The following is a 14,278-nucleotide window of genomic DNA, read 5'->3' on the forward strand; positions in this document are numbered from 1 at the left end:
AGGCTCGTCATCCCACACGACAACGAATGAGGTCAAACATGCTTCTACAGTTAGGTGCAGAGCAAATTTGGAATCTTACCTTTCTCCCCAGATAGATAACATCATTTCAAGTTGCCAAGTATTCAACACTGAATACTGAAATGTCTCCAGCATCTGTCTGTTTACATCACATTACCATGGCCCCCAATGTATTAAACACCCAGACATAATTTTCAACCCAAATCCAAAGGAAAGCAGCAACTGGGATAGGGCCTGTGGACCAATATGTTTTTATCAGACCATAGTGTTACAGCCCTATGTTCAAGGTTAGCGGTTTCTTTCCAATCCAAAGCTGTCAAACAAACTGAATCCGTCAACAAGTGGGAAAACTCCAACAAACCTTTTGACACCTATGCACACACTATGACACGGTGACAAAGACAGGTGGCCTTACACAAGACTCACACCAAAAACTGACAGCATATTTTTATTTTAGAATCAACACACGACAATAATCTACAAAATAAACAGATAAAAATAAGGAGTCAAAGACAGTGAAATGTAATATTGTCAGAATGCGACTCCAAAGTGTTCTCAACCTATGTGGCTTCTTAGGGGGGAGGGGAAATCCTTTCACAACATCCAGACAGACCACCGAGAAAACACTTAAGTACATCTTTTTCAAGAATATGATCAAATGAGCACACATTCACACAGACTTGCACACACACAATCTCTTGCAAACTCGCCAGCTGACCGACAAAACCCCTCCTCAAGAACTTTTCTTTGGCGCCACTGTTCATTCAGTCGGTCAAACCACCACAGGAGTGATGAATGCTAGAGGAAGTTATCAATAGAGGAGGAGGATGAGGAGCTTATATGTAGGGAAGAACTGAGTTTCCAGAGAGGTATGTCAGCGGAAGCTGAAAGATAAATGGAGGAGTCTTGAGAAACGCCCTGCACAGAAAAAGAAACCCGAGCAAATCCCCCACCAACCACCAGAGGAGCGGAGCACAGGAGCTGAGGCGTGTGGCTGTACTTGTGCATGAGCCAGAAAGAGTCCTGCATAGTTCAAAACGTACAAACTAAGGCGATCTGTTGTATTGAGTATTGGAGTTTTGTACTGATAAGCAATGAAATATTCAGAAATAAAGTTCAAGTAGGCTACAGACAATTTCTTTACCTGACACCCTGACACACACACACACAGACACACACACACACACTTCCCACAGAAGCTTTTTGCTCAATTTCTTATAAAAAAAGAGCCATTTCATCATTTCAAGTTTCTTTTTTTTTCTATTTCAAGGTCCAGTGATGTACAGCACCAAAGACACTGTGTAAGAGAGAGGGATATGAGCTCACACACACACACACACACAAATCATACTGACCTGGAAAGAAAATAGAGCATATTATATTTATATATATGTATATTTATATACATACACCCCATATTAACCCACTCGCACACTCCTACACATCATAATTGTATGTCCCTGTGAGAAAATTATAAATAATTGATCCATATTAATAGCTAATGTATTAACAGTCAGTTTGTAAGAGAGGGCAACAGAACAGAGGACTACCACCCCACAGACGGAGAGAGGGAGTCGGATCTACAAATAAGAATAAAAAAAAAACAGATAGAAGTCCTATTTAACAACTCTTTACACAGGAAAAGTCCGGCCAACACTGACTTAAATACAAATTAAATTAGATAGCTTCTATTCTCCTACACACCCCTCTCTCTCCACAGTGATAAAGGTCTGTCATGTAAACATGTTGACAAAAAAAAAAAAAACGCAATCACCCTTCCTAACATTCCAAAACAGTAATCAATTAAAAATAGAATGACAATAATTAGAATGAGGGTCATTAATGCGTTAGGTCCATCAATAAGAAAAAAGGTTTCTCCTTTTGCAGTCTTCTACTGCTGTGTCAATCAAAGCTGTACTGAAAACCCCCAGCAGCGGACGACGTCACTTCCGTGGCGTTCACAGTCGGGGCTCGTGACTGGTCAGTGGGTCTTCCTCTTCATGTCTCCACCCTGGCTTTGGTTTGTATCTGAGGGAAAGCATCACGTGCACATAACATCAGTCACACAGTCAAACCTGCTGCACTAGAAGCCCAAGGCATGCACTGGTGGTTAGTTCTGTTTGGAAAGATAACACTGGATGGGATCTTAGTACTGCATGCCAACAGTCCTACAATAAAAGACATGAACGGGTGAGGAGAGGAACACAGGACAACCGGGTGGCCTGAAGTCACAGTCCAAAGAGAAGGAGAGGAGAGGAGAGGAGAGGGAGAACAACAACTGGAGGAGGGAACAGACAGAGGGGAGGAGGAGGAGGAGGAGGAGGAGGAGGAGAAGGAGCAGAGTTTACCTGAGAAAGCAAGCTGCAAGTGAGGAGGTAGAGCAGCCTGAGACCCTGACTGGAGGCTCTTAAACAGATCTGAGGAGAGAGCCATGAGGGATCCAACAAAGAGGAGGTGAGATGGAAGGAGGGATGATGGAGAGAGGAGAAATAGTGATGGAGGAGGCCAGGGTTGTGGAGAGGGTCAACAGAGGGCAGGAGGGTTAGAGGGAGGAAGAAGTGCTGGAGACTAGCTTGTGCACGAGTACTAGACAGAGCACCATCACCCTCTGCTGATTAGGGCTGAAGGATTAATTGCATTTGCGATAAAATCTCGATATGATAAAACGCGATTTTCTAACCGCAACGTGCGCGATTACAACAACGTGGTCTATATATTTTTTTTTCTTAAAGGGATAGTTCCGTTTTTAAGACATGAATCTGTATGGCTTCCCCGTCACCAGTGTCATGCAATCATGCATCCCTTACCCCCGACAGCGTCCTGTGAGCAGAGTTCTCGTCCAGTTTTGGTCAAACCGAAAGTAGTCCGGCAGGTTTGCTAGACCCAGCAAAATAAAACGTGAAACGCGAAAGTTTGATTCACCAAAGTTGCCTGAGAGAAACGTCCATCACAGGAAAACGATGAAAACTGAGACAACATTTGATAAAATTGACATAAAGCATCGTTTTCCTGTGACAGACGTTTCTCTCAGGCAACTTTCGAGAATCAAACAGGTAGACTCTAGCTGTGAGGTTGCAGTATCGAGCGTACTGAAAATAGGGCCAAGTGATAACGAGGTGTGACTTTTTCCACTACCATGTTTTTGGGATGCAAATATATCACTCTTTTGAACACATAATGTTTTGGGAAGAGAAACGTTTTATTTTGCTGGGTCTAGCAAACCTGCCGGACTACTTTCGGTTTGACCAAAACTGGACAAGAACTCTGCTCACAGGACGCTGTCGGGGGTAAGTGATGCATGATTGCATGACACTGGTGACGGGGAAGCCATACAGATTCAGGTCTTAAAAACCGAACTATCCCTTTAAGATGGTACATTTTGCACAGTGTTTAAAAAGTGCATGCCTTGTGTTTATACCTGACTTTGACTTTGTTTAAATGACTTAAATGCACTGTGGCAAAGCCACCGACTTGTTTCTGTAATAAGCAGTTAAATAAAAATGTAAAATGTGGGAAAGAATATTTTACACTAAATGTATCTAATATTGTGTTGGTCATATTTAAATCATTCATTACGTTTTGTTGGGGGAAAAAAGAGGATAAAAAAAAAAAAAAAAATGCAGATATTGAATCGTAATCACAATATTTGAGGGGGGGGGGGGGGGGTCGCAATTAGATTATTTTCCCAAATCGTTCAGCCCTACTGCTGATTACACATATTCTTCTGAGCACTCTCACAAGACTGTACGAGAGGGAAGGCAACAGTTACACTGGACACATCACAAATGGGCACATCTAGTTTGACTGAAGCAGAGTACGAGTTCTATATTACAAAAATTATGAGAAGGTTTTAGTCATTTCATCATTATTTACGAAACTGGTTTCTGTTCAAACAGATAATAAAACTCTGAGGTCAATATGAAGCATGAATGAAAGGCATACTGCCATTGGCTAATCTGTGTGTAATGTTAACGGAAGTGTGTGAGGATCCTCCTGATTGGTCACTTACTCTGTGCCAGGGTGTATCCTGAGTTGGCGCCCGGAGAGGAGCCCATGCTGCCAGGGGCAGTGGGCGGGGCGAAGTTAAGCAGCTGGGGGAACTGGAAGGGCAGGGAGACGGGCACCAGACCCCCTAGCATGCCAAAGCCCAGGGGCAGAGAGGGCACGGAGCTCAGGAGGTTAGTGGCTGCTGCTGAGGACACCTGCGGACAGGACAGGACAGGACAGAACAGAACATGGAGGGGGGGGGGGGGGCACAAAAACATTACCAGTTTAGGTTAGATCCGTTCGACAATAAAGAGGGACAGAATTGCTGGTACTCAAATGTGTTATCTTCAGATCCCTTCAAAAATAGGATTTTCCACCTGTCTTCTCCACACTAGGGCTGTAAACGAGTTTTCTAAATTTGAATATATATTGGAATAGTTGATAGAAACAGAATTTCGGATGTGGAAATTAATATTGCAATGTAAAAAAACAGCATCGGAAGCAGCAGCGCGACTGTCTGCTTTGCGGGTGGGCGCAGAAGTCGCACTGTCTGGCACAGCGTCACTGCTGACCGTTAACTTGTGTGGAAGATGGCAGGAAGTGCAGAACCCAGCCTGACCGCAGCAGAGAAAGTGATTGTAACCCCCAAAAATCTAAAGAGTGATGTCTGGAAATATTTCGGATTTTGATCAGTTGATGGTAAACTTGTTGAGCCAAACTAGCAACATCTCCAAAATGTGCACCCAAGTAAATATTGCATAATATGCGTGTGTGCGAGCGAGAGGCCAAGGTCTGCGGTCTTGGTCATTAGTTAATTTACTTATTTTTGTGTCGGTAATATGTTGTTAAATATGTTTAAACTTAAATAAATAACAGATACAAGTAGTTATGTTTCGTTGTATTCATTTGTCCTGTTATTGACGCGCGTAATTCGCAACCAGAAATTCGAATATGTGCGAATATATGTGTTTTTTTAAAGGGAATATTGGAACGTCATTTTTGAGCAATTTTGACAGCCCTACTCCATACTTAGCTCTTTAACCCAAGTTGTAACCCTCGGTAACCCACCTGCGACAGATGTGAGCTGACAGATGGCGACGTCATTGTTGAGGTCATCGTTGAGGCAGACGCTCGACTGGTCACGGCTTTGGCACTGTGACCGGCCCCTCCCACCGCCCTCTGCCTCTGTCCGTGATTGACCGAGATCACTGACGGGGAGGAGATGATGTCCTGATGACTGCTGACTGCTGAAGGGGGCGTGCCAATCGGGCTTGGGTTGGTGTTTCCTCCCGCTCCACTCAGAGGTGTGGAGGGCTTCTGACCACCCGCGTAACTATAAATCCCCTGACCGGCTTTGACAGACGCCCCTCCCTGTGCCGTGGTGAACGGGGGTCGGAAACCAGCCCCCTTTGCACTGTACTGGTGGGAGTTCACCATCATCTGAGGCCGGGAGAGGGGAAGAGAGGAGGGGGAGGAAGAGGGGGATGGGGAGGAAGAAGGAGGTGGAGTAGGGGCGGGAGGACGTGGGGTTAGTTTGATGATCGGGGAACTGCTGCTGTGGGAGGACTTGGTGAGGGTGGCCTGCATAGGGGTGATGAAGTTGGACTGGGGGTGGGGGTGTTGGGCTTTGGCCTGGGGGTGGGAGATGATGATGGGGGAGGAAGAGGAAGGGACGGGAGAGGGGGAGCCTGGCAGCCGCTGGGGCTGCTGGGGGCTCTTAGCGTTGAGCTGCGAGGGGTGAGAGTTCACTCGGGCCAGCGGAGAGCCTCCACCCATCCCGCCGCTGACACCGGACAGCTTATTAGCGGAGCTCTTGGCCATCCCAGAGGGTGGCGTGGCCTGGCCTGGCTTCATCCCTGGGGGGCAGAAGGACTTCTGTTGAGGGGGCAGGAGGGGAGACGCGGTGGGCGGGGGCCGAGGTTTGGGGGGAGAGGGCGAGTTGAGCCCGGCGCCGGACCTGTGGGTGGGGGTCATGGCGAGTCTCTGGGCCTGTGATAAGAGTCCAGCGTCTTTCAGCATTGAATAGGCCTCGGCCCGGGAGGCAGCGGAGGGGGATGAGGTAATCGTCATCGGGCGGCAGAGCGAGGGAGAGAGAGAGGGAGAGGTAGATAGCGTGCTCATGTTAGCCAGGGTCATAATAGGGCTGTCCAGTTTCGACGTCACGGAATGTGAAAGGGAGGAAGCGTAGTGGCCGACGAGGATGCTAGCCGCAGTTGAGCTGGCCATGCTGACCGGAGAGGAGGTGGGAGGCCCGTTGGTCTGGGTCAGGCCTTTGGCTGCGTTACTGAGGAGAGCCAGCGCCTGGGAGATGGAGTCCAGTGAGTTGGTGGCCAGGTCTTCGTCCAGCGAGTCAGAGAGGCAGATGGGCTCTGAGGGCGAGGTAGGTGGCCTGCGGATGACCGGAGTGGTGGGGGGAGCAGGGCTGACTCCCACTATACCGGGCCGAGGGATCCAAATGCCCTCCTGGACACAAAGAAACATGGCGTGAGAATCAACACAAACACTGCTCTACAGCAGACCATTCACAGTCAAAGTCAAACTGGAGAGAAGAGGATTCAAGAAACGTTTGATATATTTCACAAATTAAAAGAAATATATAATAAAAACAGTAAGGCTCTATCACCCCAAAGCTGCCCTACAAAGAAAAGCGTGTTTGTACTCACCTTGGCTTTAATAGCTTTGGGACCAGGGACCATTCTTTTCTTGCCCCTGTAATCCAGGGGAAATGAGACAACATTAATTCTTGTCTATGAGTCAATTCATTACATCCTTACACAGTTGTATTACTACTACTGTTAACAACAACAACAATAATAATAATAATAATAATAAAAGAGATGTTAACTCACAGCCCAGTAAGGTGGCCGTGCACGATGCGGCTCTCTTTGAAGAGCATCCTGTGACAAAACAGAACAACAACAAAGTGTAGGAGCATTAGCCTTGAGGTCCCCCACACCATTAAAAGTGCTATCTTAAAAACAAATAACAAAACACACAAACGGACAAGGACACACACACAAAGACATTGAGGAACCATGGTCCACACCAACCTGGCCTGCATCCAGCCCTTAGGCCAGAGGGGTTTGACCTCGTTCTCCATGAAGGCCTTGAGGTATTCCTCCACGGAGGGGGAGCCCTGGGGTTCAGCTTCATAACAGCTCAACTTCACCCGCACGAGGTTACACAGCAGAGTCCTGCATTAACAAACACACACACACACACACACACACACACACACACACACACACACACACACACACACACACACACACACACACACACACACACACACACACACACACACAAAACGGATCACTAACAGAGTAGTAATGGAATGATTTCTTAGGGTATTTTGGTGGTTAACAGTATGAAGGGTAAACCAGGATGCCAACGACGTAATCCAAGGTTTCCTCAGTCAGAAGAGGAGGTCTAACCTGAGTTTGTCATCCCAGATGAACTTCTTCCGTGGTCCCATCACCCTCTTCCCTGGCTTCTCCTCATCCTCCTCCTCAGAACCATTCTTCTCTCCTTCTTCAGATTGCTGCCTAGACACAAACACATACACACACACACACAGGTTTAAAACCAAAGCCTTATCCAGTTATTTTGAAAAGTAAAAAGTCCAAAAGTCCACAAGATGGGTGTTCTTTAGCTAGTTCCGTTAGCCACTGCATATGGATCCATTAGTAAACAGACAGATTATGAGCAAAATCCAGAAACGTCCTAAATAAACATGTAGTGACTGTGTTGAACCCATGGGCAGCACCACACAAACATTTCTCAAAGTAGTAAGACGTGTTTTGGACGCTGCACTGAGTTGGAAGTGTGAACAGGAGGGTGTGGAGGTGTAGAGTGAGAGTGAGAGTGAGAGTGAGAGAGCGAGAGAGAGAGAGAGCGAGGATCATACTTGGCAGCAGCCTTGGCCACACAGTCCATGTTGTATCTCGCAATCTGTTCGGGCATGACACTACAGACAGCCAGCTTCAGCTTCAAGAGGGGAGTGCGCAGACGGTCATCCTAAGAGGGAGAAAGACATTCATGATGAAAAGATATATGATCTCATCAGAGCAGCAAGCACTATTCACTCTTCAAAGGCGGCAAGCATTTGGTTTTTCCTTTTTTTTGGAGGGTGGGGGGTGGGGTGGGTCCAAACATTTAAACATTGTCACACTGTGTAGTTTATAACAATGTCGTACTGTCTAAGTTCTATGTATACTCCGAGGGAATAGTTGACCACCCTCCCCCAATTGCAACTGCATATCACACTCTGGAAATGCCAGACATTTTTCTCACTTCTCTTCCACATACAATCAAATGAACTTGAGGCCTTTAGAAAACCTAGGTACAAAACCACAACTTTAAAAAAAAAAAAAAAAAACATAATATATAATATCACTTTAACAAACAAGCCATCTGACAACCCTGACCAAACTCCAGTAACTGCTATGAAGGACACTAAAGCGTCCTTGTGATGGTTGGGTTGTCTCACCTGTATGTTGAGGCTGAGCTTCTTGAGGCGCTTGAGGAGGGCCTCCTTGTTGCAGGGCACGAAGGCCTCCATGTGGGAGTAGATGGCGGAGCGCGCTTCAGCCGGCTGCTCCTGGACCTGCAGCTCAATGCTGAGAGGAGCACAGCACAGCGGGGCAGGGTGTGAGGACAGTCATGGAGACAAGAGGCATGGGTGACAAGACAGGTTGTATATTGAGCTAACGAATGTATAGAGATCTAGATGGCAGACGAAGTCCTAGAGACAGAAGGTACTTAAAAAACAATCAGGTAACATGTGAAAGGTATTCAACGGGCCAAAGAGCAAACAAGAAAATACTTACTCGAGCAAAATATTGTTCATATCCAAGGTAAAAAACTTCTTTCTGCCCTCTTGGTCAAACTGCCGTGACGCCTTTGAGTGGGAAGGAGATGGAAGGAAATGAAAAGAAACAGACTTCAGTCACTGGCATCCCATCCAACCCCAACCATAACATGTGACAGACTTGTGATTAGGACACTATGCTTGTGCAAAGACACCTTCACTCTCCGTGTAGAATCCCCACTCGAGCAGAAAGTAAATGAGTGGAAGTTAAGTGTCTAATTTTGGCTGTGTTATTTTTATGTCCCTCATGTTCTCTCCTCCTGTCTCGTTGTCCTTTAGCTTGGCCTGACAGCTCTCACCTCTCTCTCTCCTGCTCTCTTTCTACTTGTCCTTTCTCCACAACTCACACACACACGCACTGGCTGCCTCCATTTCCTGTCAGAAAATACATGGCACTCCATCACCCATGCTAATATCATTAATGAGTCCGAGGTGGATCAATAAAGGATTCTCTGATGAGATCACACACACACACACACACACACACACACAGCTGTAAACTCGCGAAGCTGAGACACTTTGTTTTCACCATTCCTTTTCTAATTGCTTTCAGGACTGAGAAGGTCAGAGCTGTAATCTGCACTAATGAGGTGCAAGTCACAGTCACAGATTTCTAACTGATGCTCAGAGCAACCAGAAATGTGGGTTTGTCAGGAGCACGAAGTCAAAAATATCTGTTCGATTCTAGACATGGGTCCTATGGCCATACACACACACGCAGAAGTGCAGAGTTAGCTACAACAGATCGCACTTTCACACAGGGAACAAGCAGAGTTCATTCTATTAAAACTGTCTTGTATATCATTAGCAATATATTCATTCCACCTCTCAACCACTGCCTTTTAAGGTCACACAGTTAAGTCACTGTAGACGTTTGGGGAACGCAGTAAAAACTAAAATGGCTAACCCAGCAACTAAAGAAGCCCACACTCATAGAAGCACACACACTCACCGCCCGTAGGTCCTCGATGCGTTTGATGAGAGGGGCGGGCAGGCCGATGGGCAGAGGAGGGGGGGACAGGAGCCCTCCCCCGACCCCAAGGCCCCCCTGCCCTCTCCCCTGACCCGCCTTCTGCCCCGGAGCAGCCCCCACTCCCATCAGCCCGTTCTCCCTGCCGGGGCTGGCCATCATGGTGGGTGGGTCCAGCAGGCTGAAGTCCAGGTCGCCAAGGAGATCCTGCAGCTCGCTCTCGTTGGCCGAGTTCAGCAGCGACATCATGGCCGGGTCGGAGGTCAAGTCGGCGAGGGAGACGTCGTTGGTGCCGGCCGTGGCCGAGCTGTTGCCGGGCAGGCCGGAGTTGTGGAGCATGTGGTTGGCGTGGGCGGCGTTGGCCAGGCCCAGGTGCGGCGTGGCGGTCGGGTTTGTGGTGCGCAGCTCCTCCTTCTCCCGGGTGAAGCGCCGCAGCATGGCGGCCAGGTACAGAGAGTCTTTCATCAGCTTCTTCCTCTTCTTCTTCTCCGGCCGGTGGAGGGTCAAGGCAGTGCTGCACAACAGGTCACACACACACACACACACATCACGTCACGGTTGCTTCTAGCCATTCTACGCTTGCTATTCTACGCTAGCCGCTAGCCTTTCTACACTAGCCATTCTACATTAGCCATTCTACGCTAGCCTAGCCCAAGGCACAAGGACCTGATCCTCTGCACCTCTCCTCTGAGTTGCTCAGATAATTTCCCTGGCTTGAGAAGGCACATGGCATCATGGTCCTAATGAGCTGGTTACTGGAAGCTTCTGATGAAAGTCAGAGTGACTCCTCGCCCTCAAGGAATCCACTACTTCCCCTGGTGTACAGTTCACCAGCAATGGGGACGGATGGACCAATCAGAGCATGTCTAATGCACCCTTTCTGAGGGGGGATGGTCTGCCCTAATACTGGCATCCTAGCATTAATGACATGAAAGGTTGTTTGAGATAAAAAAAAAAAAAAGCCTACATCTCTAATGTGTGTAGGTGTGTTGGAGACAAACTCATCATCCTTTGAATTTAATTTTCCTACAAATCATGTTTGACCATCTGTGGTATCCTCAGAGCATCCATTTGATGTTAATAATATGTTAGACATAACAATGCCATGTCAGATCCATGTCTCCTTACCCTTGTTTAGGCACTCGGTTCTTTCTGGGTTTCTTCTCCTCCAGAATTGTTCCCTCTTTCCTCTTTCGCTTCTTGATCATCTGTACTCCACCATCCTTCAGTTTAAGGAAAAACAATCAGGCTTTAAAACACTCATTATTTGTTATTTAACATTATTTACACCTTCCACATAGTCACTAAATCACTGATATCCCATTAATTTCCACAAAACGTATATAGAAATACGTAAATTAGTCCAAATTTTATTTTAGGAATGTACTACTTTTGAGCTACATAGTCAAGCCAACGCTCTATGGTTGAGACTGAGGCTATATCGACAATGTCTCTATACCATCCTTTTATACCGTATAGTATAGGCTGTATAATGTCTATACCATCCCTTTAACCAGCACTCACCACTGGTGTGCCAACTTTGCCTCCGTCCTCGCCCTCTGACTCGGAGGCAGCGCGAAACTGCAGCGTGCCCGTGTTGATGTAGAAGCCACCCAGTTTGGTGGATAACGACGCTGGCACCAGCTCATCATACTACAGCGAAAACAGGGACAAAAATGTACGTTTACCATGTGCATTCATGAAAATTTGACTATGTATGACTAGATCTAGACATGATATTATTCCCTTTCAAATTTTTGAGATTCCTATGACAGTATCTGCACAGACAACGCTTACTTAGTGACCTGAAGGAGGACCTTATGCCTTAACTTAGCTTATCTTGTGACCGATGGTGTAAAGTACTGTATTAAATCAAAGGGATACACTAGAACCAGGTTTATGTTAGAGTGGTAGATTTGTACTCACTGCCTCCGAGTTATCAATGAAAGGGTCTGTCTCGTCATATCCAAACCCAATGTCTATCAGGTCTTGCATGCGATCCTTCCTTTTCTTTTTACCACTATTACCCTAAGAAATGGATTCAGATAAGCAGTTTATTTCTACTGATAATTCAGTTGCAGACCACCATCACAACAAAGAGAAATACTACCATCATTTGCATATTACAGTAAGGACTTACACCAGCACTGACAATTTACCAAACACCACAAGGCTCAGAACCTAGAATATTTCTTGTGCCTCTTTTACACCAGCGGCAGTACAACTTTGCCACTCCATCATTTTAATGGTGAGCATGTTGCATCACAATAAAACAGAGGTTTACATTTAAGCTCTTTCAATCTAGATAAAACAGAAGCACTTCAACATGATCCATCAATGCTTATGCTTTTCTGTGAGCACACTATGGATTTGTTTCTACTACATTCATAAAAAAATAGTAGGCTAATCGAATCAGGGTAGCTAGGGAGGGGGGTATCCCTCGGGGGACTTGTTGACAACCATTATCAAAGATAAAGGAATACTCACATATTTATTCTCAAACTTTTTAGCCAAAGCCTCCACCTGCTGGCGATCCTTCTCGTCATCATTGAAGGGGTCATTTGGGTCAAGGGCGGGTGTGGGTGCGGGTGTGGGTGTAGGTTTAGGTTTCTGTTGCTTCTTCTTAAGACAGAAAACAAAGATCCAAAGACGATAAGGTCAAGAGGCAGAATGCATTCCTAATCTCTCGTAGATGCACTCAACAAAACTTGATCAACACGTCTCATCAAGGAAATACTAACATTTCCAGTGATGCGTTAATATGCCAATAGACGTAATAGACAATTTAATGAAATACAGATGTTAAAACGAGCTCAAGGTGTGTCATGTTGAATTATCATTATTTCATAATAACACTATTTTTACGCGTGTAGTCACGAGACCAGTGCACGAATTATTCGAACCTCCGTCCTTCCGGGGCATCTGTACGCCAACTTCAACCCTTTAAAGAGCATTAAGGCCTAATCCATAACAACACATATGTTAAGTGGCTACCACATGCACATTTACGTTAGCTGACAAGCTAGCTGGCTACCTATGAAACGTTACAACTTTCTAGAGTTGTTATGGACAGTAAGCGACATGTTACTCAAGTGCCACGACAGAAACAACATTATTGATACATGAGCTTGATAATATGGTCAGCTTCTAAACTAAATTACAGCTGCACTTGCTTCTTTATAAGAAATAATAACAAGGCAGGGTCAGCCATACATTCAAAGGTATGCGACTCGTCCCACCAACTTGTGTTTGCTAACGTTAACAAGCTAATCTGTTGCAATAGATAGCAAAGAGCAATGAATGCTAAAGGTGCCTTTACTCGAGGTAACTGTTGGCTACACAAATTCACAAATGCCCACTTCCCTAAACTGATCTGAGTTTTGTCAAGGTAACAAATTCCAGGTCTTTACAGGCATAAAATAAAACCGTGCATACCTGAAGGGATTGAATGAGTTCGCTGTAATTGAACTCGGCCGAAGACTGGTCGTTGGGCTCGGTGAGAGACAGGTTTAATCGCACGGTTACCCTCTTGGGTTCAACGCTGTCTCTGTCGCCAGTTTTGCCGAACAATCCACCATCTCCTATTGCCCCAGTCGTGGATGTGCCAATCCCTGCATCTCCATCAAAGTTTTTATCGGCCTCGTCGTCCAACCGGCGTTTCCTAGGTTCAGTGGCTGGACCAGCGGCAAAGGCCGACAGGGTGACAAATTGCACTTTTCTCGGTTCGGCCATTTGGATGTGCAGGCTGTCTCAACCTCGCTCAGGACAGAGACAGCGACAGAGGGTTACTTCGCGAAACTACTTTAAATAGGCGAATTAGAGGGATTGAACCTGGATGGAAATTATATTTAGAGGCTGGTAAGATGCAAAGGTATCCTCCGCACCTTACGAATGTAGTTCCAGGGGAAGAGATGGTCGGGGGAAAGTTGTTTTTTCAGTAGCTACTCGCATCCTCAATTGCTAGGGGACCGAGGCATTCAGGACAGCCATCTTGGATTTCAGGAGTAAATAAAATATCAGTGAGGTCGCTGGGCCTGCGCGCAGAAAGAAACCGGAAACAGCGTGAGCGTAAAGGGCAACACGTCCAATCAGTCTATTCCTAATGTTAAAACCCACCTCTAGAATAAAATACAAGATATTACTATGCTAATGTCCGAACTTTTTCCAACTGGCCGTTTTTTGTGGAATGAGTATACCAGCTGATCTTTCCATGGTCGATGCCTCAGAATTGTGATCCGAAATGGCGATTCGGCGGATGTACTGTGATACCATCCTTCACCCTGCCCATCTAGTCAACAGGGGCAGAAATTGCTGATTAGGTTTAAATCGCGACTTCTTTCAGGGAGACAGGGCTGCATAATAACGGACGTCATATTTCAGTATCCAAGCGCTATATCCTGTCCATAAATGTGCAGGGAGTGCAGAGCACAGAG

At 46.2% G+C, this 14,278-nt stretch overlaps 1 protein-coding gene across 1 annotated transcript; it reads right to left on the reverse strand.

Moving 5' to 3' along the window:
* Positions 1–3: 3 nt before the first annotated feature.
* Positions 4–14,038, reverse strand: ubn2a (ubinuclein 2a). Its single transcript, XM_080833337.1, has 17 exons — positions 13,281–14,038; positions 12,333–12,467; positions 11,772–11,873; positions 11,370–11,498; positions 10,974–11,068; positions 9,828–10,359; positions 8,835–8,905; positions 8,495–8,624; positions 7,913–8,022; positions 7,440–7,550; positions 7,056–7,199; positions 6,855–6,902; positions 6,669–6,714; positions 5,074–6,468; positions 4,028–4,220; positions 2,367–2,435; positions 4–2,046 (listed from the first exon to the last, which is right to left on the reverse strand). Exons 1-17 carry the CDS (start codon positions 13,575–13,577, stop codon positions 2,000–2,002), a joined length of 3,654 nt encoding a protein of 1,217 aa, XP_080689463.1. The 5' UTR covers positions 13,578–14,038; the 3' UTR covers positions 4–1,999.
* Between the last annotated feature and the right edge of the window lie 240 nt (positions 14,039–14,278).

The sequence above is a fragment of the Sprattus sprattus genome (genome assembly GCF_963457725.1).
Source record: "Sprattus sprattus genome assembly, chromosome: 1".
In the NCBI taxonomy this organism is placed as follows: domain Eukaryota; kingdom Metazoa; phylum Chordata; class Actinopteri; order Clupeiformes; family Clupeidae; genus Sprattus; species Sprattus sprattus.